The following is a 27,948-nucleotide window of genomic DNA, read 5'->3' on the forward strand; positions in this document are numbered from 1 at the left end:
GGCCGCCCCCCTTCCCCCCCAAAACACTAGGTGTAGCTAAGTGCAGCCGCCCAGGAGCATCGGGGCATCCAGGGCACGAAGATGTGGGGTCGCCTCTTTCTGGAGGTCCCAGGTGAATAGCAATAACCCTGTTACCCGAAGGTCAGACAGGAAGGGGAAACCAGCCCGCGGAGACCCCAGGCCTGTGCCCTCGGCCCTGCGGCGTGGAGAGCTTTGCTCACCCTCCCCACGAAGCCCCCCCCCCCCCCGCCCTCGGGGAGGAGACCCGGGGAGCCTGGTCACAGCTGGGATGAAGGGAGTGAGAAATAGATTCGGGTCATGCATGCGAAGCCCAACCTTACAGTTTTATCCTTTTACAGTAGGCAGGCCTATACAGGATATAATATTTGTATATATGAAATCTATATTTGTTTAATTTGAGCCATTCACCCCAAATCCATGTACAGGTGTACAATGAGAAACTTAAATGCTTATTTTTCCCAACAGAAAGTGTAAACTAACCCTCCTCCGACAGTGGGCTTTGCCAACTTCCGACGTTAACGGCTTTGCTCGCTGGCTGGCAGGGCAGTTCAGTACCCAATTTGTAATGAGGCCCGGGGGGGTTGAGAGTGAGTTACCTTTAAATACATGTACAAACAGTCGTCAATGGTAATGGTATTAAAATAGATTTATTATCCCTGAGTGTGGCCTATCTTGTTTTAATAACAAGCTCAAGGGGCCACGGGAGTTGATGCCAGGCGCTGCCTCGGGAGGGACCCCGAGGTCACAGCAAGTCCTTAGTCTGCGTCTCCCAGCACCTGAAACTTTCAAGCTCCTTCTCTAGTCTCCCGGGAGGGAAGAATATGCAAATGCTAGAGGCATCTTTCTTTTAAAAATTCTCTCACTTTTCAAACAAACAAACACTAACCTCAGTGTTGTTCATCCTCAAAAAGGAGGGCGCTGGAGCCACCCCATGCGGTATTTCTCAGCACTCTGTAGGGCGGTGAGTGGTTCTCGTCAGGGGCAAGCAAGGAACCGGCCTCCTCTTTCGCCGGAACAATGGGAAGGCTTGCGTTTCCCCGGAGCCCCTGCACGGCCGGGCCCGGCCTACCACGGCTGTGAGTCTGCACAACTTGACTTCTGCCAAAAAACCAGGCTGCTGAGGTGTGGTGTCTCCCTGGGGGCAGGTCCCAAAGGGCCTCGCCACGATCAAACTGTTTCCAGGCACCTGGGTCCCCAGTGGTGGCACAGGGACAAAGCACTCGGGTTCCAAACGCGACCTTCACTGTGTTCCGTCCCTGGAGACGCTTTTCCTGGAGGCTTTGCGTCCACAGCCCCGCGCTTCTGAGGCCAGACTGCCTCCGGGTAGAGGGGACGGCTGGGCCGCAGCGGGGGGGGCGCGCCCTGACTGCACGTGACAGGCCGAAGACGCAGCGTGCACGGGGTCGACGACGGCCTCCTCTCCTCCAGCGCGCAGCGGCTCCGCAGCGCCGCGTCGCTACTGGGCCCTGACCTTCTTGCGCTGCGGGCTCGGGGGCTGCTCGTCAGGGGCCCGTTTCCTCAGGGGCTCCGCGTCCCCACCAGCGAGCAGGGCCGCCCGCACCTGCCGCAGCTCCCTCCGCTCCCGCCGCTCCGCCATCTCCTCCAGGTCCCCGGCGAACAGGGCCTTCAGCGGCGTCATCAGCTTGGGCACTGTTGGGAGGTCCCCCAAGCTGACCTACGAAGCGAGACGAAGCAGAGGCTGGGGTGAGGCCATCACGGCTCCCAGGCACCGGCCACACCCCCGTCGGCAGATGCAGCCATCGTGTCAGGCCCAGCCGGGCAGAACCCGGGCACCCCCATGCCCAGTGGTGGGGACAGGCCCAGCCTGACCACACAGGAGGAGGACACTGCCTCCCAGGCTTGTGCAGAAGCTCAGATGATGTCACTCTGGGCACCGACTGGGCCTAGAGGCTCTCAACGGACCGTGTCCAGAAGGCCCCGTGCCAGTCGTGCTGGGCAGTGGCCCGAGCCTGGCCACCTGCGCGTGGATGTAGGGCGTCTCAGCCCCGCCCCCCCCACCCGCCCCGCCCCAGCGGTCCCGCACCTTCATGTGGTCGAAGGCGATGCCGACTTTCTCGTTGAAGTCGGGGCTGAAGAGCGGGATCTTGGCGTAGCGCTGGCTGAAGTGGTTCAACACGATGAACCCTGCGTTCATCCGCATCCCCACGCCGATGGCCTGGGAGGTGGTGCTGCAGAGATGGGGCAACATGAGGCTGGAGGGAGCGAGTCACGCAGACCCCCCCGCCCAGACTGCCGGTCGGGCACCCGGGGGCGGGGCTCCCTGCTGCCGAGCCGGTCTTCCCACTGCCCCCAGGGGAGCCCAGGCTCTGTGCTCTCAGACCTCCCACCAGTGAGCACCTCTGAGAAAAGCAGGGGCTGCCGACTTCGGGCAACACGCTCTTCCCTTAAATAGCGCAAGATCCGCCCCCGGCCTCCCACTTATTCAGCGTTAGTTCCAGTTCCTTCCCGAGCCGCGCCTGCCCCAGAACCTGGCCTGGAGGGCGCTGCAGAAATACAGACAGAGGCTCCGGAGCCAACTGCCTGGGGTCAGAAAGCCCCCAGGGCCCCCGGAGGGAAGCAGACCAGCCCAGCATCAGCGGGGAGGAGCGGGGACCGGCTGACGCAGGCTCGGGGGCTCCGCTACCTGTGTGTCTTTTCCACGGCTTCCTCTTCCAGGCCATCTTCCAAGGTGGCCTCGTGGATCAGGAGGGTGGCGTCCTTCCCTAGAGCGTAAGCACAGGCCCTCTGAGAATACTGCCCGGCCGGGGCTGCCCACAGCACTTGTCCCTGGGCCCTGGGAGGAGGCTGCGAGTCAGGACGACAGCCAGAATCGTCGGGGGGACCAGAGGTGGCTGCCCCTGCTCACCCATCTGGACCAGAGCCTCACAGGGCATGGTGTCCCCCGAATAGACCACCTTCCAGCCGGACGTGTGGACCAGCGCGCAGCCGAAGGCGTGCTTGCAGTGCCGGACCAGGCAGGTCTGAAACTGAGGAAGCGGGTGATGGGCTCGTGGCCCAGCTACCGCCTCGCCCCCTCCTCCCCACGTCACACGGCCCTGTCCCCAAACCTGCCCTCCCATACCCGGGCCCTCCCCTAACCTCCTCCAAGCCACAGGTTTCCAGCAGCAAACTAATCAACCTTTCCACTTTGGGGTTGGAGACCTCAGCTCCCTTCTGAAGGCATTTGGCAGGAATAATACTGTGAGAAGATTAAAAAACAAACATTTAATCTTAAGTTCAAGTCACTGACTGGAGAGGACCCCCAAATCGCTATGATAAAGAAGATTTAATTCCGTCATTGAGGCAGGGAGCGAGGGCACTCGGCCCCGGAACTGTGTCTGGGGGAAGTGTTGGCAAAGATCTAGGATCGGGAACAGAAGTGAGGAGGGCCGAGGAGAAACACGTCGAGGCAGAGGAACGTTTAGAGGTGGGAACCGCCTCCCCGTGGTCTGAGCCTGCCTCGCGCGCTCACCGTCCAGGGCCCGGGCCGGGCGCTCACCTGACGTGGTGCAGCAGTGGCTGGCACTGGGTGTGGTACTGCTGGAGCCAGGCCCGCAGCTGCGTGGGGGCCACTACGAGCAGCGGGTGGCACGGCTTCCCCAGCGACACCTGGAACGGGGAGATAAGAGCGCCGAGCGCACGGCGCGCGTTGCAGGGAAAACGGCGTGCTGCAGCCCGGGGTATGGCTGTGCGCGCACGTTCATGTCTGTGTGCGTATCTGTGCGCATGCGCTCATTCCAAAGAAAGGCAAAAGGGCAGTCCAGTCCCGCACAACTCACCAGAGCCCGCTCCCTCTGCAGCAGGATGTTCAACAAGCCCTGGGAAAAAGGAGGGGCACAGATCAGCCAGGTCCACACCCGACCTCCTTCCCGCGTTGGGGCCCCTGGGTGCCCGGCCCTCTAACAGACCCAGCCGCCCGCCTCCGGGCGAGGGCAGCTCCGAGCAGCCGCGTGGCGAGGTGAGACGCACGTGGCGCCGGGCTTGCGGACGAACCCAGGCCCGGGCAGAGGTGCGCGGCCAGGAAGAGGGAGGCGGCCCGCTCACCGTGTGGTGGTCCGCGTGCAGGTGGGACACGAACACGGCGGCGAGGGTGCCCAGGAGCTGGTCTACTTCGTCCCCGTAGTGGCGGCACAGCTGCCCGAAGGTGCCCTCCCCGCAGTCCAGCAGCAGGGACACGTCGGAGCTATGGGAGGAGATGGTTTGCCCTCAGGGAGGAGGGCAGGACAAGGCTGGGTGCCAGTCTCCCGGGACCGCTCAGTTCCTCCCACGGGAGCTGCTGTCAAGGGGATGGTGGTCTCACACGTCCATCCTCGTGACACGAAATACTGTCGCGACGTGAAGTGCACGGAGCGTACCTAGAGCTACACAGATGCTGGGCACCCAAGAGAGTCTCTACAACATGAAATCCACAAGACTCTACTTAGAAGGAACGTGGCGACAGCCGCTGTGGCCGCCAGGAGACCCCGAGGCTCTGCTTTAGCTGGCGCGGCCCGGAGACAGCGGCTGCACCAACGCCCTCCGGGAAAGGCCGGGGCTGCTTCCCGCCAGCTCCTCCGTCTCAAGAGAAACACGTCCCAGACCCGTGCGCTTCTGCTGTCAGGGTGCCCCTTACAACTGCCAAGTACGCTTAACGCGTTCTTTGGCTGTTAGCCATCCACCACCAGCACCCGGGTGACAAAGCAAAACTTAAAAACGAGCCTGGCTTCCCGCAGACGGCCCTGGTCCGCCTCCCCGCGGACCAACACCACCAGGCAAACCCAGGAGCCCCGAAGCCACTCCGCACCCCAGCGGCACCAGTGAGGGGCCCTGTGACACAGAGGGGGACACGAGTCCTGGCCTGGGTCTGCCCCACCGCCAGCCGTGAGCAGCCTGGGGCAGGTGCACCAATGATGGGGGTGCAGGAGGTGGCCAGTCACTGGTTCACAGGAGGGACGTGGAAACTTAGCGAGACAGCCCCTCATCAGGGCGACGGCATACACGATACATGTCAGTGGTTTGCATCCGATGACGTAACGGGCGGCCAACTTGGGTGACTCCCTCCAGTCCAGCTAGCTACGGAGGCCGAAAACCGCCTGCCCCCCACCCCCGCCGGGCCCCCAGCCAAGACGGGCCTCCAGGGACATACAGGCTGCACCTCAAGGTTAGCCTGGCGGGTGGAGCAGGGCCTGCTGAGAAAACCCCGGGCTCCCCGCTGACGGGCACGTCCTGTGCAGGATGAATACCTGATGTTGATAAGAGTGGAGCTGACGTTCCGGATCTTCATGGGGATCGCGGACCCCGTTCCGAGGAAGACCACTTCTGGATACCGGCTTCTCTTCTCTATGGAAAGACACACGTCGAGTTGTTCACTTCTTCGGGTCAGAAGTGAGCCAGCACTGGAGTTAAGTCCAGCTCCCCAGGAGGGGCTGGTGGTCTGACCTCCTTACACACGGGCCTGGGGCGAGGGGCCCCGGTGCTGTCTGGGAAGGAGAATGAAGGAATTCCACGGGCCTTTCTTCAGCAGAGTTGCTCTAAGTGTTAAACAGCAAAGGCCACCTTTTCATGCTACAAGTCAGCATTCATCTCCCGGGGCTGGAGACCCCCGGCACAGGCCCTGCTGCACTTTGCAGTGGCTCCGAGGGGGGCCAGCTCCCCAGAGAAGAGGCAGAGCCGCCTAGATTCTGAAGATGGGGCCCCGCTCGGCCTGACAGGCCCCGCGGCACGTTTACGAATGTAATCTAAATGGGCCTTTAACGTGCAAACCAGAAACCCATCTCAAGCCCACGGCATGTGCAGCCAGGAGGGCATCTTAAAACACCGGCCTGGTGCCAGCTGGGTTAAGCCTGAACCCGCCCTCTGGTCCAGCCTTGTTTCTCCGCCTCATTCGTGAGCTGAACACAACACTGGGAAAACCAAGTACTAGAAAGAGGTCCTGGAGTTCCCCAGACTGCTCTTCCTGTCAGGGTGGTGAGAGCCCAGCAAGGTGAGTGCCATGGCCAGAACCTTCCGTGGATCCTTCCCGGCAACACCAGGACTAGACTACCAGCTCTGCCCAGGGCCTCACAGGAGGCCCCAGACCCGCCACACTCAGCTCAGCGTGGGCCTCGCCAGGAGAGCCTGGGCACTGTCACCTAGCCTCCAACCTAACCGGTCCGGGCGGGGGCCGGCACTGGTGGTCTTAAGTGGAGGCCAGAGAAGCAGTGGCTTCAGCAGGTACACGGGGCTCGACGGGGCCACGGTGACCCTCCACTCAGTGCTGTGTGAACAGCTGCAGGAGGGCAGAGGCCAGGGGACACCGGGGCTGGTCCCGGTCTGGCTCACCCGCCGGGGCCGGGCCGTCCTGCACAGTCTTCCTGTACTCCTGCACGCTCTCCTGGAAATTGGGCAGCTCCAGGGCCTCAGCAATGAATTCCTCAGGGTCGCAGGTCATGATGGCATCCCTGCAAGAAGAAGGCATCTCAGGGCATCAGGGGAGCGTGTGGCCCCAGGCAACCACCCTGCACGGCCAGCTCAATCCCTGGGGACCGCCTGCAGAAAGTGCTTTCAAATTTAAGTGACTGGGGCCTGGGGCAGCTCCGCTCTCCTGCCCGGCAGACCTTCTCCCAGCTCAGGGGGTCTCTCAGTTCCAGCTGCTCAGAACCTCTCAGCTCAAAGCGGGACGGGGCAGCCCTGGCACTCCTGACATGTGGGGGGGGGGGGGCGGGGGGGACGGTGTGGGCACTCTACGCAGCCTCCTGACCTCTGCTCACTACACCCGCTAGCATCGGGCATCCCCCGGGGCTGAGGGAGGGAAGGGGGCCCCTCAAGGGCCCCAACTATTCACCGCGACAGTGCCCGGTGTCCAGCAGTGGTCCAGAACGGGGTCTGCCCGGACACAGACACCACGGCGTGCATGGGCCACTTAAAAGTTAAAGATGCAGGGCAGTAAGCACCTCTCAGGTGACTGGCTGGGGTGAACGCTACAGCGCCTTTCACCAGGTGCCTCGGGCAGTGCCGCCCCCGACCCGCTAACCCCCCTCTCACAATCACCCTAAGGGAACACGGTTCCCCTCAAGGACTTTTACATAAGGCAGTTGTTTCGTTACAACAGCAAAAAGCTGGAAATGCCTCCAACACACCAACCCCCGTCTCTGGAACACGGGCGACAGTGTCCTTATGCAGCCTCTCATGACGGGAGAAGACTGGCAGCGGGTCAGGCCCTGAACCCGCGGTGCAGACGTGTATTTTAACACGTCCCCACGTGCTCAAAAGTAAAAAACACAAAATGCTAACCACCGCCGTGTCAGGGTGATGGGATTAGGGCTGACTTTCTTCCCCCTACGCTCACTCATTTTCCACATTCCAAAACAGCGCACACACGGCTGTTAGCAGAGGCAACTTTCAGGAAAGGACGGCTGTCAGTCCCCGTCTCCCCGGGTCAGCTGATAATGGGACGCAGCCACCGTCTGCCACCCATCGTCTGCGGCTCTTCCCGGGTCCGACGCGGAGACCACGCGGCTGAGCAGCCCGCGCCGCTGACCCCTGGGCCCCACCCCCACCCCAGAACGAGCCTGACGCGCCCCGCCCCCCGCCGGCTGAGACCACACCCACCTCTGCCACTCGCGCCGGGGCCGGAGCTGGTACTTGAGGAGACACTGGCCGCGGACCAGGGGCACGCAGGGGGCACGCCCTCCTTCCTGCAAGAGAAGGAGCCGCGGTCCGCGGGGGGCAGCTGCCTGGGGGGTGGGCCGCGGGCCAAGCTGAGCCACTACCTGGGGGCGGAGGCTGGCGAGCGGGGGGAAGATGCCGGGGTGGATGAGGCCGAGCTGCGTCTGGATCTTGTGGCTGCGGAGGTTGTGGACCGACTCACAGTGCTCGTTCAGAACCAGGTGCTGGGTGTCGGGCCCGAACCTAAGACGGACGCGCACACCGTCAGCACAGTGTCCTTCTGGGAAGACTCCCACCCACGGGGCGGCACCGGGGGCGGGGCGGCCAGGTACTGGGAATGTTCAAGAGGGTGAGCGACCTGTCCACCGAGGCCACCCTACGTGGCCAGACGCAGCCCTGCCCCTCCTCCTCCGAGCCCGGCGTCTCTACAAAGTCAGAGGCCCTGGGTGTGGGGGAAGAGCACCCGGAAAGCCAGGGGCAAGTACAGCGCTGGGGACTTGGACGCACAGGGAGCGACCCCGAGGGGCAGAGGACCCGGGCGCCGAGGAGGGACTGCCGGGGCCGGCGGGGGAGGGCAGTGTCACCACACGTCATCACGCGCCCATGTCCAACCCCAGCAAGTCCTTCCACCCGGCGCCGGCCTCGGCCAACGAAACCAGGAGAGCAGAACCCGTCCTCCCGGTCACTGAACGTGGGTTGTGGGCAAGATCGGGAGAGGGAAATGAAGCGTGTTTGCTGCCTGACGTGTCGCGGACGTTCAGTAAACTGAAGCTGCGGCTTTATCCTTGAAAGACTCTTCTTTAGGAAACACGCACGGGATGGTCCAGAGGCAGGATTTGTTCAGAGCTCGGGAAACCAGCCCCAGGCAAGCGGGGACGCCCCCAGGATCCAGGGAGGGCGGAAACCCCAGGGAGCGCTCAGGCGGGGGGCAGGGGCGGCAGTGGAACCGTGGCTGGCGTGGGCCGGGGCTCCTACCTCTCCATCCACTGCTGATATCTGCTGTCCAGGAGCACGTGCTCCGGGGTCATGTGGACCACCAGGGCCACGGGGGCTTCGGCTTTTCCTTGGAAACTGGGAGGAAGGAAGCAGGGGGCTCTGCTGGGTCAAGTGGTGCAAACTCAGGACACGCGGACCCGGGGCCGGGCAGCCAGGGAGGGCGCCGCACGGAGCCGTGGTGGCCCAGGCCTCGGCAGCAGCAGCACAGGTCAGTGCCAGGCCGGCCTTCCCGAGCAGTGTCAGCTCTCACCTCTCCGCCCGGAGACCCCTCCTTACCTCCTGAAGGTGGCATTCTCACAGAGGGGCTGAATGAATCCTTCGTCTGGACATTCTACCACAACGAAAGTGACCCTGGGGTCTGGGGCGGTGCAGATCTCTTCAGGCAAAATCTGTGAAGTCACTGAGGTCAGGATGTGCTCCCAGGGCAGGCCCTGGAGTCACCTGCTAACGCCACATCACCCCCTCCAGAGAAGCGCCGACATAAGACCACCACCTGCGCCCTTCTCGCCCTCTCCGCTGACGCGCAGACAGGCGGCCGCCGGCTGGCAGAGGGCATTTCACACCTGGTGTGGCCAGACGGCCCGGCATGGCATGCACAGTTCTCTCAGGTGGTGTGGTCCTCACGTCCTCACATCTCGTGACAACATCATTCCCTTGGGCCACGCGTCTGAATTCCACCCTTATGGGGTCCACCCTGAGCTCAAGTACAAGGGGGAGCATCCATCCTATAAGGAGACCCCCAAATCCTAAAGAGACAACCTCCAGAAACGGCCCGACACGGCCAGCGCTGATGCGCACGACAAGCCTAGACAAGAGACCCTACTTTATCGCTCAGCTACGTGCTGAAATCCAAGCTGTTCAGTGCCCTCAAAAGTGGTGTCTGCAGGGCCTGACCCAGGCAGTGACTCTGTCCAGAGTCCCGGCCCCTGCCTGTCACTGCTGAGACCGCAGCAACAGGGCACCTCACCTCTCTTCCTTCGAATGTGATGCTTTTCCCGTCCTTGACAGCAGCAATGATAGGCGCAATGGCAGCTGTTCCGCTGAAACGAGAGGCGAGGCCTCGGTGAGGGCGGGGCTCTGGGAGCTCAGCGAGCCCGGCGAGGCCCCCCAGCTGTCCCCCGCCACTCACACTGGGAGGCCCAGCTCCTTCGCTTTGAGTACTAAGAAGTTTCCCTTCTTCATGTGGAGCTGTAAGGAAGAGATCTCCATGTAATTCCAGTGACTGATGAAGAAACTTGGTTTTCATCATTCGTTTTGAAATCACTTGAGTTTAGCACTAAAAGCCGAATGATTTAAAACCAAGGTGTTTTATTTCCCATTAACTCCTTACACATCTAATAAAATGCAATCCATTTCCACATCAAATAAGACGTGTCCTCCAAGTGCCTGGAGGGGAAAACACTGTTGCTTTTATCATCCTGCGCAGGTCAAGTAACAGCCGAAGGAGTGTCACCAGAACACGTTCTAGCAGAAATGATCGCGTAACCACCGTGTGACACGGCATTCCAGTGACAAGGACAGGGTAGAGCGTGTGGATGGTTTTTCTCCTCTACTTTTCACGTATTTGGCAAAACTGTGCTGTTGCTTTTCTACAAAGTTACAATAAAAAGTTCCCAGTATTCTCTTATTATGTTAAAAGGGAAACCAATAATCCTAACACAAAACCTCGTAATCATTCTGTACTTAAAAACTCATGTCCCAACGTTTCAGAAATCCACGTATTTCACACCTAATAACAGGAAAAAGTCAGAAATGGCATAAAATGTTAATGAGTCTTTCAGGGGTGACTTATATTTGAATTTCCTTTTCTTCCTTAGATCTTTAGAAGCTATTTGCTTTTCCCTTTAACTTCCTGCATTTAGGACACTACTCTTAGGGCTGAGTCTCCAGTTTGGATCCGAAAGCCTTATTAGGACTCTAGGATTTTCTATCTTGGAAAACGTTATGCTAGAGGAATGATGACAGCTTAACGTGAGCACATAATACAGAGATGACAGCACTTAGATGACACCTTCAGATAACGACATTAACAAGCACTGTGGTGACCACAGACCCAGATGAAACTGGATGGAAGCAAAATGTTTCTCATGTTTCACAGGAATGTCAGGCCTAAGGCCGGCAAAACCCATGCCTCCACGACAAGCTCAGTTCAACCCGTGGAGAAAGTTGTTCCCGTCTGAAAACCCAACGCCAGCTCACAGGCCCCAGGGCAGCAGACGGCTGCCCGAAGCCCAGGCTCCTATCGGACAAGAGCTTCTCAGACCCTCACACCCAGAGCCTATTTCTCCCACCTCCCAGAACTTGAACTAGCTTTGCTTTACCGCCTTCTGAACCCTGTGCCGAGAAGCAGCCCACTTTCAGGGAAGGGCAAAGGGGCTGCAGGATGACACAGCGGGAGCAGCGTGCACCAGGTGGGAGGAGCCAGAGGCCAGGACGCAGCCCGCAGCGACGCGGCTCCCAGGACAGCCGCCCCCGGACAGCGCCCTGATCGCACAGGACACACCATGCTCGATGTGATCTGTTCAGGAAGGACTGATGCGATGCCTCTCAAAAGATTACCACGTAAACTGCTCTAGGAAATTATTCTGCTGCCTAAAAATTCAGACACACAGAAGTAACAAGCCTATGGGCAACAGTACTTAACTTTTACAAAAGTTAAGTACTTTTTATATCTAAGTAAAATAGATATAAACTATTTTTATAGATATTACTTTTTACTATGTAAGTAAGTTGATAGAAGTCATACTGGCAACAATCTTACAACTAACAACTAATGTTACTACTAACCTTTCATAACTGTGTTCACTTGCTGGTGTTAAAATTTTTTACAAATGGATGAAAATTACAAATGTATTTTAAAATCAACTTTACCAAGTCGACTTTAAATCAAATATATTGCTTAAAAAAAAAAAAAATCAAAAGCTCACGAGAAAGCAACGTAGTCTTACCGGAGATTAGACAACTGTTTGCTGCAGGTTCTAGTAAACTAAAATTTTAATGCAAAGTCCTACTGAAAGTAGGCAATTAGCCAGATCTGAAAAACACGTGATTGTAGTCACATTTTCATAGAATTTGACCAACTTCAGTTCACCAATCTAGGCCTCTGTGAATGCTAGCCAATATTAAAATCAGTCCAGGGTCGACCCACCAAGGTCATGTGACTTTTCTGGACTGTTAAACTTTGTTGTAATAAAATGAGAGAGAAAAAAAAATTAGTCTAATGTCAGAAGCTTAACGACTACAGTAAGATGATATAAAACAGAGTTGAAGGAGCCTAAATAAAGGCCTGATTCATTTGAAGGGAAATGAAGCTTTTTATGAAAAAGTAGTCTTTTGATCCTTCTCAAACTCTTCCAAAAAATCGAAGAGGGAACACTCCCAGACATTGTATGAAGCCACCATCACCCGATACCAAAACCAGACAAAGACAACACCAAAAAAGAAAATTACAGGCCAGTATCTTTGATGAATATAGATGCAAAAATTCTCAACAAAATATTAGCAAACTGAATCCCAGCAACACACAAAAAAGATCATACACCACGATCAAGTGGGATTTATCCCAGGGATGCAAGGATTCTTCAATATATGCAAATCAATCAATGTGATACACCATATTAACAAATTGAAGAAAAAAAACATATGATCATCTCAATAGATGCAGAAAAAGCTTTCAACAAAATTCAACACCCATTTATAATAAAAACTCTCCAAAAGGTGGGCAGAGAGGGAACCTACCTCAACATAATAAAGGCCATATGTGACAAACCCACAGCAAACATTATTCTCAATGGTGAAAAAACTGAAATGATTTCCTCTAAAATCAGGAACAAGACAAGGGTGCCCACTCTCGTCATTATTATTCAACATAGCTTTGCAAGTCCTAGCCACGTCATTCAGAGAAGAAAACGAAATAAAAGGAATCCAAACTGGCAAAGAAGAAGTAAAACTGTCACTGTTTGCAGGTGACATGATACTATACATAGAAAATCCTAAAGATGTCACCAGCAAACTACTAGAGCTAATCAATGAATTTAGTAAAGTTGCAGGATACAAATTAATACACAGAAATCTCTTGCAGTCCTATACACTAACAACAAAAGACCAGAAAGAGAAATTAAGGAAACAATATCGCACTTACTGCAACAAAAAGAATAAAATACTTAGGAATAAACCTACCTAAGGAGGCAAAAGACCTGTATGCAGAAAACTTTAAGATACTGATGAAAGAAATCAAAGATGACACAAACACATATAGAGATATACCATGTACTTGGATTGGAAGAATCAATATTGTGAAATGACTATACTACCCAAAGCGATCTACAGATTCAATGGAATCCCTATCAAACTACCAATGGCATTTTTCACAGAATTAAAAGAAAAACTTTTACAATTTGTATGGAAACACAAAAGACCTCCAATAGCCAACGCAATCTTGAGAAAGAAAAACAGAACTGGAGGAATCAGCCTCCCTGACTTCAGAGTATATACTACAAAGCCACAGTAATCAAGACAGTATGGTACTGGCACAAAAACAGATATATATATATATATAGATATATATATATATATATATATATATATATCAATGGAACAGGATAGAAAGCCCAGAGATAAACCCACGCATATATGGTCACCTAATCTATGACAAATCAGGCAAAAACATACAATCGAGAGGGCTTCCCTGGTGGCACAGTGGTTAAGAATCCGCCTGGCAATGCAGGGGACACAGGTTTGAGCCCGGGTCCGGGAAGATCCCACATGCCGTGGAGCAACTAAGCCCGTGCGCCACAACTACTGAGCCTGTGGCTCTGGAGCCCGTGAGCCACAACTACTGAAGCCTGTGTGCCTAGAGCCCGTGCTCCGCAGCAAGAGAAGCCGCCGCAATGAGAAGCCTGCACACCGCGACAAGGAGTAGCCCCCGCTCGCCACAACTAGAGAAAAGCCCGCGCGCAGGAATGACGACCCAACGCAGCCAAACATAAATAAAATAAATTTTTAAAACTTAAAAAAATATATATACAATGGAGAAAAGACAGCCTCTTCAGTAAGTGGTGCTGGGAAAACTGGACAGCTACATATAAAAGAATGAAATTGGAACACTCCCTAACACCATACACAAAAATAAACTCAAAATGGATTAAAGACCTAAATGTAAGGCCAGACACTGTAAAACTCTTAGAGGAAAACGCAGACAGAACGCTCTTTGACATATATCACATCATCTTTTTCGACCCATTCCTTAGAGTAATGAAAATTAAAACAAAAATAAACAAATGGAACCTAATGAAACTTCAAAGCTTTTGCACAGCAAAGGAAACCATAAACAAGACGAAAAGACAACCCTCAGAATGGGAGAAAATATTTGCAGACAAAGTAACTGACAAAGGATTAATCTCCAAAATATACAAGCAGCTCAAACAGCTCAATATCAAAAAAACAAACAACCCAATCAAAAAATGGGCAGAAGACCTAAATAGACATTTCTCCAAAGAAGACAAACACATGGCCAACGAGCACGTGAAAAGATGCTCAACATCACTAATTATCAGAATAATGCAAATCAAAACTACAATGAGGTATCACCTCACACTGGTCAGAATGGCCATAATCAAAAAATCTACAAACAATAAATGCTGGAGAGTGTGCGGAGAAAAGGGAACCTCCAATACACTATTGGTGGGAACGCAAATTGATTCAGCCACTGTGGAAAACAGCACGGAGTTTCCTTAAAAAACTAAAAATAGAACTACCCATTACTGGGCATATACCCAGAGAAAACCATAATTCAAAAAAATACATGCACCCCAATGCTCATAGCAGCTCTATTTACAATAGCAAAGACATGGAAGCAACCTAAATGTCCATCAAGAGAGGAATGGATAAAGAAGACGTGGTACGTATATACAACGGAATATCACTCAGCAATAAAAAAGAACGAAATTGGGTAATTTGTAGGGACGTGGATGGACCTACAGAGTGTCATACGCAGTGAAATAAGGGAGAAAGAGAAAAGCAAATGTCATATAATAACGCATATATGTGGAATTTAGAAAATATGTCTAAGTTATCTCATTTGCAAAGCCGAAATAGAGACACAGACGTAGAGAACAAATGTATGGATATCAAGGGGGAAGCAGGTGGGGTGGGAGGAATTGGGGAGACTGGGATTGACACATACACATTATTGGTACTATTTATAAAATAGACAACTGATGGGAACACACTATATAGCACAGGGAACTCTACCTAATGCACTGTGGTAACCTAAATGGGAGGGAAGTCCAAAAGGGAGGGGATATCTGTACGTGTATGGCTGATTCACTCTGTTGTGCACTGGAGGCTAACACACATTGGAAAGCAAACATACTCCAATAAAAATTAATTTTAAAAAAAAGCAATCCCCAAATCCTCAGAAATATTTCTGCTGTAATTTAAAAAAGAAACATGGGGTCCATAGACATAATGGAGTAGTACTCAGCCATTAAAAAGAAAAAAATGAAATAATGCCATTTCCAGCCACAGGGAAGGAGGTAGAGGTGATCGTACTAAGTGAAGGTAGTGAGACAGGGAAAGACAAGTATCATATGACACCACTCATGGGTGGAACCTAAAAGTGGATACACATGAACTTTACAAAACAGACACAGCCTCACGGACTCAGAAGAGAAACCTGTGGTTACCGAAAGGGAAAGGTGGTGGGCAGGGAGACATGAGCAGGTTGAGGTTAACATACACACACTCCTATTTATAAAATAATCAACAAGGACCCAGGCTACAGCACAAGGAACCCTACTCAACACTCTGGAATAACTGATATGGGAAGAGGACCCGAAAAAGCACACACATAGGTCTGTGTATAAGGAAATCAAGTTCCTGTACACGGAGGAAAAAACAGCAGTGATAACAAAACCCGCAACGCTGTAAATCACCTACGCTCCGATAAAAAATAAAATTTAAAATAGAAAAAAAAGAAATGCCAAATCCCTCAGGCCTTGGTGCCCTGAGCTGGTGTCACGTCCCTGGAGCCCGAGCAGGCTTGGGGTCCAAGGCTGGACCGCCAAGGGCTAAGGGAGCCAGGGAGGACATGCCAGCAGACGAGCCCCGCACCCTCTCCAGACCCAGGCGGGTTTATTCCTATTAACAAATGGAAGGGTAAAAACCATATGATCAGCGAAACGAAGCAGGGTGCGCCCAAAGGATGGTGGAGCCCACGCGCTGGAAGGGCTCCGAGTCCGCGCCTCCTTTGGGTCGCCCCACCTACCCACGGAAGACAGCACCCTCGGCAGAGCGGTGACGCCGGAGTGGGGACTGGCTGAAGGCGGGCCGGAAGGGGTGAGGGGAAGAAGTCCCGAGACACAAGCCTGGGGCGTTTCTTCTGGCCCATTGCCCTCTAACTGGCAACCCAGGAACAGCACTTTGCCTCAGGCTCTGGTTGCCGGGGACCCAGAGCCGGAGAAATGCTGCCGCCTTGTGGCCGTTTCCCGTAACAACAACTTTAAAACCAGTGCTGAGGGGCACTTGATCTTCACAAGGCCTGCGGGGCTGTGAATGACACCTGCCCTCAAGAAATGCCCTGGGGTAAATCATCGGAAAAGAATTCAAAACGGGGCTGACTTTCAACAGGCCAATTTCAAGAGGTAAATTATGCACACACTGTATTAAAAAATAAAAATTAAAAAAGCACATGGAAAGATACTCAACATCAGTCAGTATTAAAGAAATGCTAATCAAAATTACAATGAGGTATCACCTCACACCGGTCAGAATGGTGTCATCGTCAAAAAAAAAAAGTCTACAAAGAATAAATGCTGGAGAGGGCATGGGGAAGAGAGAACCCTCCTACACCGTTGGTGGGGATGTAAATTGGTACAGCCGCTATGGAGAACAGTATGGAGGTTCCTTAAAAAACTAAACGTAGAGTTAGCATATGATCCAGCAATCCCAGTCCTGGGCTTAGATCCGGAGAAAATCCTAATTTGAAAGGACACGAGCACCCCTATTTTCAGGGCAGCACTACTTACAATAGCCAAGACACAGAAGCACCCAAATCATCCAACGACAGATAAATGAAGCATATGTGGTACATATATGCACTGGAATACTACTCGGCCATAAAAAAAGAATGAGCTAATGCCATTTCCAGCAACAAGGAATACTCAGTGAAGTAGGTCAGAGAGAGAAAGACAAATATCATATCAATTACAGGTGCAATCTATACATTCGTACAATCCAACTAATTTACAAAAGAGAAACAGACTCACAGACTAAGAAAACTTATGGTTATCGAAAAGGAAAGATGGGGGGGAATAATTTAGGAGGTTGGTTATATTCAGTCGATATTCAAAAAAGACCTACTGAATAACACAGGGAACGCTACTGAACACACTGTAAGAACTTATATTGGAGAAAAGAAACCGAGAAAGAATACATATACGTCAATGTATAACTAAATCAAGTTCCTGTATGCCTAAAACAAACACAACCTTGGAAGAAATCAACTCTACTCCAATATAAAATAAAAATTAAATTAAAAGAAAAGAAAAAGAAAAAACAAGAGTGGAGCATGGAGAAGTGCTGCCACCTTGTGGCTCTTTCCCGTAACAACAGCTTTGAAACCCGTGTTGATGGGCACTGAATACTCACAAGGCCTGTGGGGCCGTCAAGAAAAGACACCTGTCCTCCAGAAATGCCCCAGGTAGGGCATCGCAAAAGAATTCAGAGGGCAGACACTTGAGAAGCCAGTTTCAAGAGGTGCGTTTTACTTACCCCGTTTACAAAAAACCACATGAAAAGATGTCCAACACTGCGAAATATTAGAGAAATGCAAACCAAAACAACGAGGTTATCACCTTACACTGGTCAGAACTGCCACTGTCAAACAGTCGACAAACAATGAAGGCTGGAGAGGGTGTGGAGAAAAGGGAACCCTCCTGTACTGCTGGTGGGAATGTAAATTGATACAGCCACTACGGAGAACAGTACGGAGGTTCCTTAAAAAACTAAAAATAGAGCTCCCATTGACCCAGCAATCCCACTACTGGGCATATACCCTGAGAAAACCATAATTCAAAGAGAGACATGCACCACAGTGTTCACTGCAGCACTATTTACAATAGCCAGAACATGGAAGCAACCTAAGTGTCCATCGACAGATGAATGGATAAAGAAGATGTGGTACATATACACAATGGAATATTACTCAGCCATAGAAAGGAACAAAATTGGGTCATCTGTAGAGATATGGATGGATCTAGAAAACTGTCAAACAGTGAAGGAAGTCAGAAAGAGAAAAACAAATATCATATATTAAAGCATACATGTTGAATCTGAAAAAATTGGTGTGACAATCTTATTTACAAAGCAGAAATAGACACAGAGATGTAGAGAAGAAATGTATGGCTACCAAGTTGGGGGGGCGATGAATTGGGATATTGAGATTGACATGTAAACACTATTGATGCTATATATAAAATAGATAACTAATGAGAACCTATTGTATAGCTCAGGGAACTCTACCCAATTCTGTGGTGATGTAAATCAGAAAGAAATCCAAAAAAATAGGGGATATATGTATACGTATAGCTGATTCACTTTGCTATACGGTAGAAACACAATACTGTAAAGCAACTATACTCCAATAAAAAAAATTAGTACGTCAGCAGTGTAACAACTACAGGAAGATGATATAAACTAAAAGAGGTGAAGGAGCCTCAATAGAGGCCTGATTCATTTGAAGGGAAACAAAGCTTTTTGTGAAAAAGTAGTCCTTTAATCCTTCTCAAACTCTTCCAAAAAATTGAAGAGGAGGGAACACTCCCAAAGACATTCTACAAAGCCATCATTACCCTGATACCAAAACCAGACAAAGACAACACCAAAAAAGAAAATTACAGGCCAACATCTTTGATGAATATAGATGCAAAAATTCAACAAAATATTAGCAAACTGAACCCAACAATACACAAAAAAGATCACACACCACGACCAAGTGGGATTCATCCCAAGTTCACAAGGATGGTTCAATATACTCAAATCAATGTGATACACCACGTCAACAAAAGACAAAAAACACACGATCATCTCAATAGATGCAGAAAAAGCATTCGACAAAATTCAACATCCATTCATGATAAAAACTCTTATCAAAGTGCGTAGAGAGGGACCACGTCTCAAGATAATAAAAGCTCTTTATGACAAACCCACAGCCAACATAATACTCAATGGTGAAAAGCTGAAAGCCTTCCTGCTAAAATCTGGAACAAGGATGTTCCACTCTCACCTCTTCTATTCAACGTAGTACTGGAAGTCCTAGCCACAGTAATCAAAGAAGAAAAAGAAATTAAAGGTATCCAAATTGGAAGGGAAGAGGCAAAACTGTCATTATTTGCAAATAATATGATACTATATATAGAAAACCCTAAAGACTACACACAGAAACTACCAGAACTGATAAACCAATTCAGCAAGGTAGCAGGATATAAGATTAACATACAGAAATCAGTTGCATTTCTTTACATTAACAATGAAATATCAGAAAGGGAATGTAAAAAAATAATACCTTTTAAAATCACAACCCAAAGAATAAAATACTTAGGAATAAACCTTGCCAAGGAAGTGAAAGACATATGCTGAGAACTATAACATTAATAAAGGAAGTTGAAGATGATTTAAAGAAATGGAAAGATATCCCATGCTCTTGAATAGGAGAAATTAATATTGTTAAAATGGCCATACTACCCAAAGCAATCTACAGATGTAATGTGATCCCTATCAAATTACCCATGATATTTTTCAAAGAAGTAGAACAATCCTAAAATTCATACGGAACCACAAAAGATCCAGAATTGCCAGAGCAATCCTGAAGAAAAAGAACAAAGCAGGAAGCATAACCCACCCCCAGACTTCAGACAATACTACAAAGCTACAGCAAGCAAAACAGCATGGTACTGCCACAAAAACAGACAAATGGATTAATGGAACCAGAGAGAGCCCAGAAATAAACCCACATACCTACTGCCAATTAATCTTCAACAAAGGAGGCAAGAATATACAATGGGAAAAACAGTCTCTTCAGCAAGTGGTGTTGGGAAAGTTGGACAGCCACATGTAAATCAATGAAGTTAGAACACACCTTCTCACCATACACAAAAGTAAACTCAAAATGGCTTAAAGAATTAAACATGAGACATGACACCATAAAACTCCTAGAAGAGAACACAGTCAAAACATTCTCTGACATAAACCCTACCAATGTTTTCTTGGTCAGTCTCCCAAGGCAACAGAAATAAAAACAAACAAATGGGACTTAATCAAACTTGCAAGCTTTTGCACAGCAAAGGAAACCATAAACAAAATGAAAAGACAACCTGTAGAATGGAAGAAAATATTTGCAAACAATGCAACAAACAAGGGCTAATTTCCAAAATATACAAACCGCTCATACAACCCAACACCAGAAAAACCAAACAACCCAATCCAAAAATGGGCAGAAGACCTAAACAGATATTTCTCCAAAGAAGACATACAGATGGCCAATAGGCACATGAAAAGACACTCAACATTGCTAATTATTAGAGAAATGTAAATCAAAACTACAATGAGCTACCACCTCACACCGGTCAGAATGGCCATCATTCAAAAGTCTACAAATAAATGCTGGAGAGGGTGTGGAGAAAAGGGAATCCTCCTACACTGTTGGTGCAAATGTAAATTGGTTCAGCCACTATGGAAAACAGTAAGGAGGTTCCTCAGAAAACCAAAAATAGAATTACCATACAATCCAGCAATCCCACTCCTGGGCATATATCCAGACAAAAGTCTAATTCAAAAAGAAACATGCACCCCTATGTTCATAGCAGCACTATTCACAGCAGCCAAGACACGGAAACAACCTAAATGTCCATCAGCCCATGAATGAATAAAGATGTGGTACATATATACAATGGAATACTCCTCAGCCATAAAAAAGAATGAAATAATGCCATTTGCAGTAACTTGGATGCCAACTAGAGATTATCACACTAAGTGAAGTAAGTCAGAAAGAGAAAGACAAATACCATATGCTATCACTAATATGTGGAATCTAAAATATGACACAAATGAACTTATCTATGAAACAGACTCACAGACATAGAGAACAGACTTGTGGTGGGTGCGGGGCGGGGGAGGGATGGAGTGGGAGGTTGGGATTAGCAGATGCAAAGTATTATATATAGAATGGATACACAGCAAGGTCCTACTGCATAGCACAGGGAACTGTCTTCAATATCCTGTGATAAACCATAATGGAAAAGAATATAAAAAAGAACGTATATGTGTATAACTGAGTCACTTTGCTATACAGCAGTAATTAACACAACACTGTAAATCAACTATACTTCAAACAAAAAAAAATTCCTAAAAAAAAGAAAGTAGTCTTTAACTTCAGAAACTTATCAACTAATTTCTTAAGTTCAAGAGAGAGTCTCACAGCCAAATATGAAACATGTCTCTGTAGCCTGACTCTGGCTGGAAGAGAATCTGGAAGTACATACAAGCATAGGTGGTTTACTGGGAACCAGGGCAACTGTTTCCTCTGAACACAGGTGACGGTAGGAGCTGCTACCTTCAAACTACCGGAAACCCTTAGGTCACGAGACACATGTTCATGCAGAGCGTCCAGCAAGGTGCTTACCTTACAGACAAAAGCTACGACCAAGGAGGGGTCCCTGCCGTGCGTTTTCTGGCCAACACCTGAGGAGAAATAAATCCGACCACACAAGGTAAACAGCAATGTCTCCAGGTGCCACAGATCGGTGATCGTCTGATACCTAATCTGACTTCACACAAACTTATATGGATGGAACTGTTCGGATACAAAGGTCAAAGAAACACTGGTATTTTTTCTCAAGCACATCTTCTTTTTCCTACTCGTATTGAGATCTGAGTAAACAAAAATGCAAAATGCCAACCAGAAAATGGCAAGTGAAATGTTTAAAAAAATGACACATTTTACCTAGATTTACCTAGAAGTGGAGATGTGGGGGGAAAAGTAAGTTGTAACGTGCTTTACAAACAAGTGTAGGAATATGGGAAACAACACAAAAGCTACAAGGCCTGCAGAAACGACGTGGGTGTCAGCCCTCACCCGAGCCACCCAAAAAGGACAGCACAGAGGGCCAGCCCCTTGTCAGTCCTCAGACAGACACGGCCTCGAGGCAGAGACAGTAACTTATCAACCCTGCCCACCCCTGGACAACAGCATCCTCAAGCAGCCCAATTCGTTTGATATGTCTCATCCTGGCATTTTAATCCAGTTTCCCAGTAGGCTGTCATTCTGGAAGAAAAGGTGCAAATCCACTCGTCGATATAACTGTTCTGCCTGCTTAGCTGTTAGGTTCTGCACTCAGGAAAAATTAACTTGCGTTACTGCTGTCTTAACGAGAGACAAAAAGTTCATCGTGGCTTCTCTGCACTGCTGATACTGTGCTGGAACACCTTTGCGTGTGGGGTTCTGCAGATGTGATGGGTGCACATATAAAGAAGTGACTTTGATCTGGGGATGACACTGACTTGCTACAAGTGAAATGGCAATTCAAAAAAAAATCCCAAGACTGTAACGAATCGTAAAGACTTAATGATTTATGCTGTATGATGAAATAAACAATGTAACTTTATACCAAAAAAAAAAAAGACACAAAGCCTCCCAATCAATCATTTGCCAGGTCCTGCTCTTCCTCTGGTTAAATGAAGCCAAAGCTTGGGGCTCCCCAGGGCTGCGGACTGGCCCCTACAGCTTCGTGCGGCCGCTTTTAAAGACAACCTTCTCACCTGCCCCACAGCCGAATCCTAACGCGGTAAGAAAAAGCGTCTGTTTTGCACACTGAACTTCCTTATGACAAAGACTCGAATGTAGAGCAGAAGCAGCGAACGGATTAAGACAGGCTCGCACGCCCGCCAGCGCGCCGCTGCCCACGCGCCATTACCATCCGCCAGGTACTGCTCCCCTTCTGCCGGTCCCGGGTCTGGAGACGGCTCTGGACTCGGCCTCTCTGCACTCCGCGCTGGCTGCTGCTTGCCATTCACCTGTTCACCTGGTCGGGAAGGGAAACGAGCAAGTGACACACGCCGAGGGCAAGCTCACAGCCAGGTCGCCCACCGCGCCGGCCTGTCCTCTACTGGCCACCTCCCCGCCTGGCTCTGGGCTACACGCCCATCCTCCTCATCTTGAGGTTTCTGCCCGGGTCCCGGCCTGACCGCAGCGGGGACTCGAGAGCGTGCTGAGCAGGGAGCACCCGCGCACTCAGCTGCTTTATCCACCGCCATCACGCTCCGCACAGACCTTGGCCCAAGGTTCCCCATCGCCACGAGGAGTGGCACCACCGGGCAGGCAGTTCAGTCAAGGTCAGAAAAACACTCTCGTCGCTCTCCAGCGGTTAGGGCTGCATGCTTTCACTGCATGGGGCCCCGGGTTCGATTCCTGGTTGGGGAACTAAGGTCCCGCAGGCCGCGGTGTGGCGAACGGAAGAAATCCCTGCCCCAAGAGGCGGGCACACGGCGGCTGGGCTCAGCGACCCCCGCCCCGCCCGGCCCTCTGAGCTGCCCAGTCTTCCGGGCTCGCCAGGCGGGCTCGGCACTGATCACTCGCACGTGTCGGAAGGTACGGGGCCACGTGCTGGAGCGGGGCGCACGCCAGGCTAGGGGCGCGGCCGGGGGAGGACACGCGAGGAGAGTGAGCTGGGCCGGCGCAGGCCCGTCTCCCGGCGGGTCCCGGGCTCCTCCGGCCGGGGGTGCGGGCTCGTCTGCCCTCCTCTGCACGCGGCAAGCTCAGACCAGGTGACGGGCGAGGAGCCGGCCCTGCACGTCGCCCACAGTCGGGAGACCGACGCAGAGCGTCAGCCAGACCCCAGCGCGGCACGGACGCAGCAGTGCCTCGCCTGCAGCCTGCCTGTCTCCGCGTCAGGACCGCACGTCGGGCCCCGGGGCCTGAGGAGGCCCTCGAGCCCTTCTGACCGCCAACCGCACTCCCGCCGGGCTGCCGCTTACGAACAAGCCTCACCTGTGCCCACCTCTCCAAGCCCTTGCATCCCAGGAGGGCGCCCACACCTGTGGCAATGCCCCTGGCGATAAACGGGCAGATCTGAGGGCAGAGCCTGATTACCTGACGCCCCAAAGTGCAATCACGATCGTTACATACGAGGTAAACGCGTCTGTCCTCAAGGTCATAAGCTCCTTCAGGGCAGGAACTCCTCGGCTAAACTTCCTAATCATGCTCAGAACACAAAGCCGGGTACACAGGCCAGTGATCGGCAGTTTCTGTTGCCACCTGCCTTCCTGACCCCGGACCCACGTCCTCCCACTCCTAGGAATCGCGGCCTCACACTCACTGTAGACGGGGACCTGGAAGACGGTCATGGTCTCGTCCTGGTATTCTGGCGCGGAGTGGGGTCGCACCGCTGCGGGGAAAAGACCACAGGACAGTGACTGCAGCAGCGAACGAGGGAGGCGTGAGGGTCAAGCCCACATCGCTGCCCACGACTCTGGCGGGAGTCTGTGCTAAAGCCAGAATTTCTGAGTAAACCAAAGTGTTTAGGAAAACGGCGAAAACATATTTTCATCAGCCACTAATATTTAGGTCAGCCACGGGAGAAGACACACGACGATCACAGGCGATAACCCGCTAAAGTAAACACGAAGACGAGACTTAACCGTGAGAGACACAGGCAAGCGCTCGGCATCGCGAGGCCCGGGACACATTCTGAAATAAAATACCAATGTTTCTACAGAAGAACAAGCCAGAGACGCACCGGGCTCTGCCGGCACATCGGCCAGGCCTCCTCCCATCAAGCGGCCACGCGCCTCCCGCCCAGTCAGCCGCTCACAGCCCTTCTAACTACAAGGGACCCAAGGCCACTCGACGACGAGAACCACCTGTAGGGCCAGGGCGGAGCCTCGGGGCCCCAAGGGAGACCCCCACCCAGCACGCAGCAGCTTTTAACTCACTCCTGCCTCCCCTGCCCGTGTTTGGGGAGAAGCGAGAGGTGAGGGCACAGCAAGTGCAGCAAGCGATATTTTAAAAATTCATCTCGCGTGGATGAAGCGTTTGCCTTTAAGGTTTAATTTCGTCAGCTTCTATGGATCCTGACTTGAGAGACGGGGACACGTGAGACAGAAATGGCAAAGAGTCAGAATCAAGGACGTACCCAGGTCTATTCCTTTCAGCGGACCAGAAAATATCTTGATAGCTTCCAGGTACTTTTCCTAAGAAAGAAAAATAAGGAAGTGAGCAGTGATGGCTGCACAGGAGGACACAGCAACACGTTCCAGTACACGAGAGGCATCAAAGGTACCGACATAAAACACAGTTCACAGAGTATTTTGAACTTCCTTCATACAAATATTTACTGAGTGTCCACCATATGTTAGATGCCAAGGGGTCAGCAGTGAAAAGATGGGGTCCCTGCCCTCACGGAACTTAAGAATCCAGGGGGAGACAGAAACAATACAAGTGACAACCAGCAGCTATGGTGCTGAGGGACCTGCAGATACGAAAAACGCGGGGAGCTGGGATCCGACCCATCTGGAGAGTCGGGGCAGCTCCTGAGCAAACACCCTTTGAGGTGAGCCCTGAAGGAAGGACACAGGCGTGGCAAGAGGGGAACTGGTGCGTGGACGAAGGCCTGAGATGGGAAGGGGCTTCCGTGAAGAGCTAAAAGCCGGCCCGCAGCCCCGCCTGGTGACCAGGGCACAGATGCCAGGGCCGGCGAGGGCCTGGGCTGACAGGACCTGTGGGCCACGTGAAGGCGTTTGCACTGTGTGCACAACAAAGACCCTTGAAGTGTTTTAGGATGAAGTGACCCGCCTGCGGTTCCGCTTGGGAGGGGTCCCTCTGGCCGCAGTGCTGGACGGTCACAGAGGGGCAGGACTGGACATGGGAAGCAATGGCAGTAGAAGGTGTAGGGACAGACCAACGAGAAGAAGACAGAGGGACGGCCATGCAGCATTATTCTGGGGACACACTTTACAGGGCTGGCCTTTTACCCTAGAACCTGGGAAGCGAACCCTTACGCTGACAATGTGTACACAACCTCTCGACAGTGTCCTTAGCTGGCTGGGAAGGGACGAAGATGTCTGAAATGTAATAAATAAGGATAAAAGCTGACATCTGTTGTGTCCATATGGCGTGAAACACCTGATAAAGAATGACTGTTTTGCGTGTTACCTCGTTTAATCCTTAACAACTGCAAACCATTTCACAGATGAAGACACTGAGGCTCCAAAAAGGAAAGCAACTCAATCAAGGTCACAGAGTTAATAAGGTTTATGGACTCAGATGTCTTTAACTCGAAAGGCAAAGTATTTATGCCAACCTCAATTAACTCTGGAGGGCAGAAGGCTGATTTGTAAAATTGGAAACCCTTGTTACTCACATTGAAATGGAGGGCTTAGCTTTGACAGCTGAGTCAGGAGAGACTCACCAGTTGTGGAGGTCCAGAGAGCACACACTTTGGAACCCCGGTTTCCTTTAAAGTAAGAATCATTCCTAAAAGGGACGAATAAAATCAGATCTCTCATCACCCTGACCCGTAGTTGCGGCCAGGAGGCGCACTCCTTACTCCACTTGCTGGTTTTCTGCTTGTTGTGCGTGTGCAGAGCAGAAGGGATGCTGGCTAGACCTACGAGGGACACCGGCCATCACTCAAATGCCTCCAGAACAGGCAGGACCTGATACTAGGGTGAGGCACCTTGGGTGCAAAATCATGCCACGTCAGAGGCAGGCCACAGATTCCGCACCCTGGGAGCTTCCTGGCCTCACCTGAGTCTCAGCTCTGGGAATGAGACTGGTTCAGCCTCCACTCCCTCCTACCCGCTCCACGAACCTTACAGAATCTGGCGGCAAAACAATCTCGATCCTTCTAATGGATGGGCATAAACAAGGGGGTAATCTGGACACTGGGCATCTGTGTGTAGCGAGTGGACGGTCTCAATGGTGAATACTGATATACTGACTAATCAGCATCACCACACTCTCCAGTCCGTCCCATACTCCAGTCCAGCAACTCAATAAATGAGGTGGATGGTTAACACCTGCAGGCAGCGTCTACTTTAAAATCTACTTTTCTGAGTCAGCTTTTGATTCTCCCTGCTGCAGCTGACGGGGCCGGCATAAAAAGTATTCCAGAGCCCCTGGATTCCAAAGTCGGGCAAAAAAAGGGCCAAGCAGGTTAAAATCCCAGACACCTCCCCCCAGCCCCTGACCGGGGAAAGAATATACTCACCACACAGCCCTCCAACATTAGACCAGTGCATGCGGGTCAGGAATATGTTGTCCAAACGAGACACCTTCAGCCTAAGAAAAAGAAAGCGTTGGAGCAGGACAAAACAGAAGGACCGGGGACCCATTCTCCTGCTGTAACAACCCTCCTGCCTCAAAGCCGCAGAGTCATTCCCCACCCCGCAGGAAAATGGCTGGCTCACTTGTGCTCCTGCATGAGTCGCTGGATGCCTTCCCCGCAGTTGAAGAGATACCTAAAGGACGAACATTACACCAGAGAGTCGTTAGATTCGGTTCTGTAAAACCTCTGCCACCGTTTATATGCTTTGTTGTACACCACAAGGGAAAACAACTAAAAACACGTGCTGTGCTACCAACCGAATTTCTGCTGTTGGGATGCTGGGGTTTGAACCCTCCTCAGCAGAGGCAGGGAGGGATCTGGGGCCTGAGTAGGCTCGAACTGGGGCGAGATGCGTCCTTTCCCCATCACCTCCTCCGCAGACCTACCCACCCCCAACACGAGCTAGGAGGCCCTGGTCCTGGGGTGCACGGGAGGGGGCTCGGGGCCGAGGCTTGGGAAGGGAACGCTTATACCCAAGTCTGTCTAAAGGTCAGCGGGGCCTCCCGGAGCCACACGGACGGGGATATAAGGGATCTAGGCTCTCGCATCCACACTGGGAAGCGGGGGATAGACGGGGTACCAAGCCCAGGAACGGGCCCCGATGCTCTGGGCGCTCAGCACTGCGGCCTGCGGGGCGGGGCTTGGCCACGGGACCCACTGGGCCGGCGGGACCCCGGCGCGGCTCACTGACCGGTTGAACTCGGAGAAGACATAGAGCGCAGCGCCTGCATCCCGGCCGCCGGCCGCCACCACCTGCAGGTACACGGTGTTCGGGCCCCCAGGCACCCACGACGGGCCGCGCTTCTCCCGCGTGCGCAGGTGCCGCAGCGGGTCCTTGGGCGGCCGCGGCCGGCGAGTCAGCCCCTGAGACATGGCGCGCCCGGCCGCGCACCGCAGCCCCAGCAGCGAGCGGAGAGCCCACATG

The 27,948-nt window shown here is 51.8% G+C and overlaps 1 protein-coding gene across 3 annotated transcripts; it reads right to left on the minus strand.

Annotated features, from left to right (window-relative positions):
* Window positions 1-658: 658 nt before the first annotated feature.
* ELAC2 (elaC ribonuclease Z 2) lies at window positions 659-27,948 on the minus strand. Of its 3 annotated transcripts, XM_082860141.1 has the most exons (24): window positions 27,715-27,948; window positions 27,106-27,156; window positions 26,907-26,977; window positions 26,106-26,170; window positions 24,831-24,888; window positions 24,015-24,083; window positions 22,614-22,721; window positions 21,323-21,381; window positions 9,773-9,831; window positions 9,611-9,683; window positions 8,920-9,032; window positions 8,623-8,718; window positions 7,752-7,890; window positions 7,591-7,676; window positions 6,322-6,440; window positions 5,244-5,340; window positions 4,066-4,204; window positions 3,801-3,839; window positions 3,521-3,630; window positions 3,121-3,220; window positions 2,888-3,008; window positions 2,666-2,744; window positions 2,066-2,210; window positions 659-1,696 (listed from the first exon to the last, which is right to left on the minus strand). In XM_082860141.1, exons 1-24 carry the CDS (start codon window positions 27,945-27,947, stop codon window positions 1,478-1,480), a joined length of 2,448 nt encoding a protein of 815 aa, XP_082716267.1. In that variant the 5' UTR covers window position 27,948; the 3' UTR covers window positions 659-1,477. The 3 variants fall into 3 exon arrangements, with proteins under 3 accessions (XP_082716267.1, XP_082716266.1, XP_082716268.1); XM_082860140.1 differs by having other exon boundaries at window positions 7,591-7,890; XM_082860142.1 differs by lacking the exon at window positions 27,715-27,948 and having other exon boundaries at window positions 26,106-26,150; window positions 27,106-27,157.

This window comes from Leucopleurus acutus (assembly GCF_964270905.1).
Source record: "Leucopleurus acutus genome assembly, chromosome: 19".
NCBI classification, from domain to species: domain Eukaryota; kingdom Metazoa; phylum Chordata; class Mammalia; order Artiodactyla; family Delphinidae; genus Leucopleurus; species Leucopleurus acutus.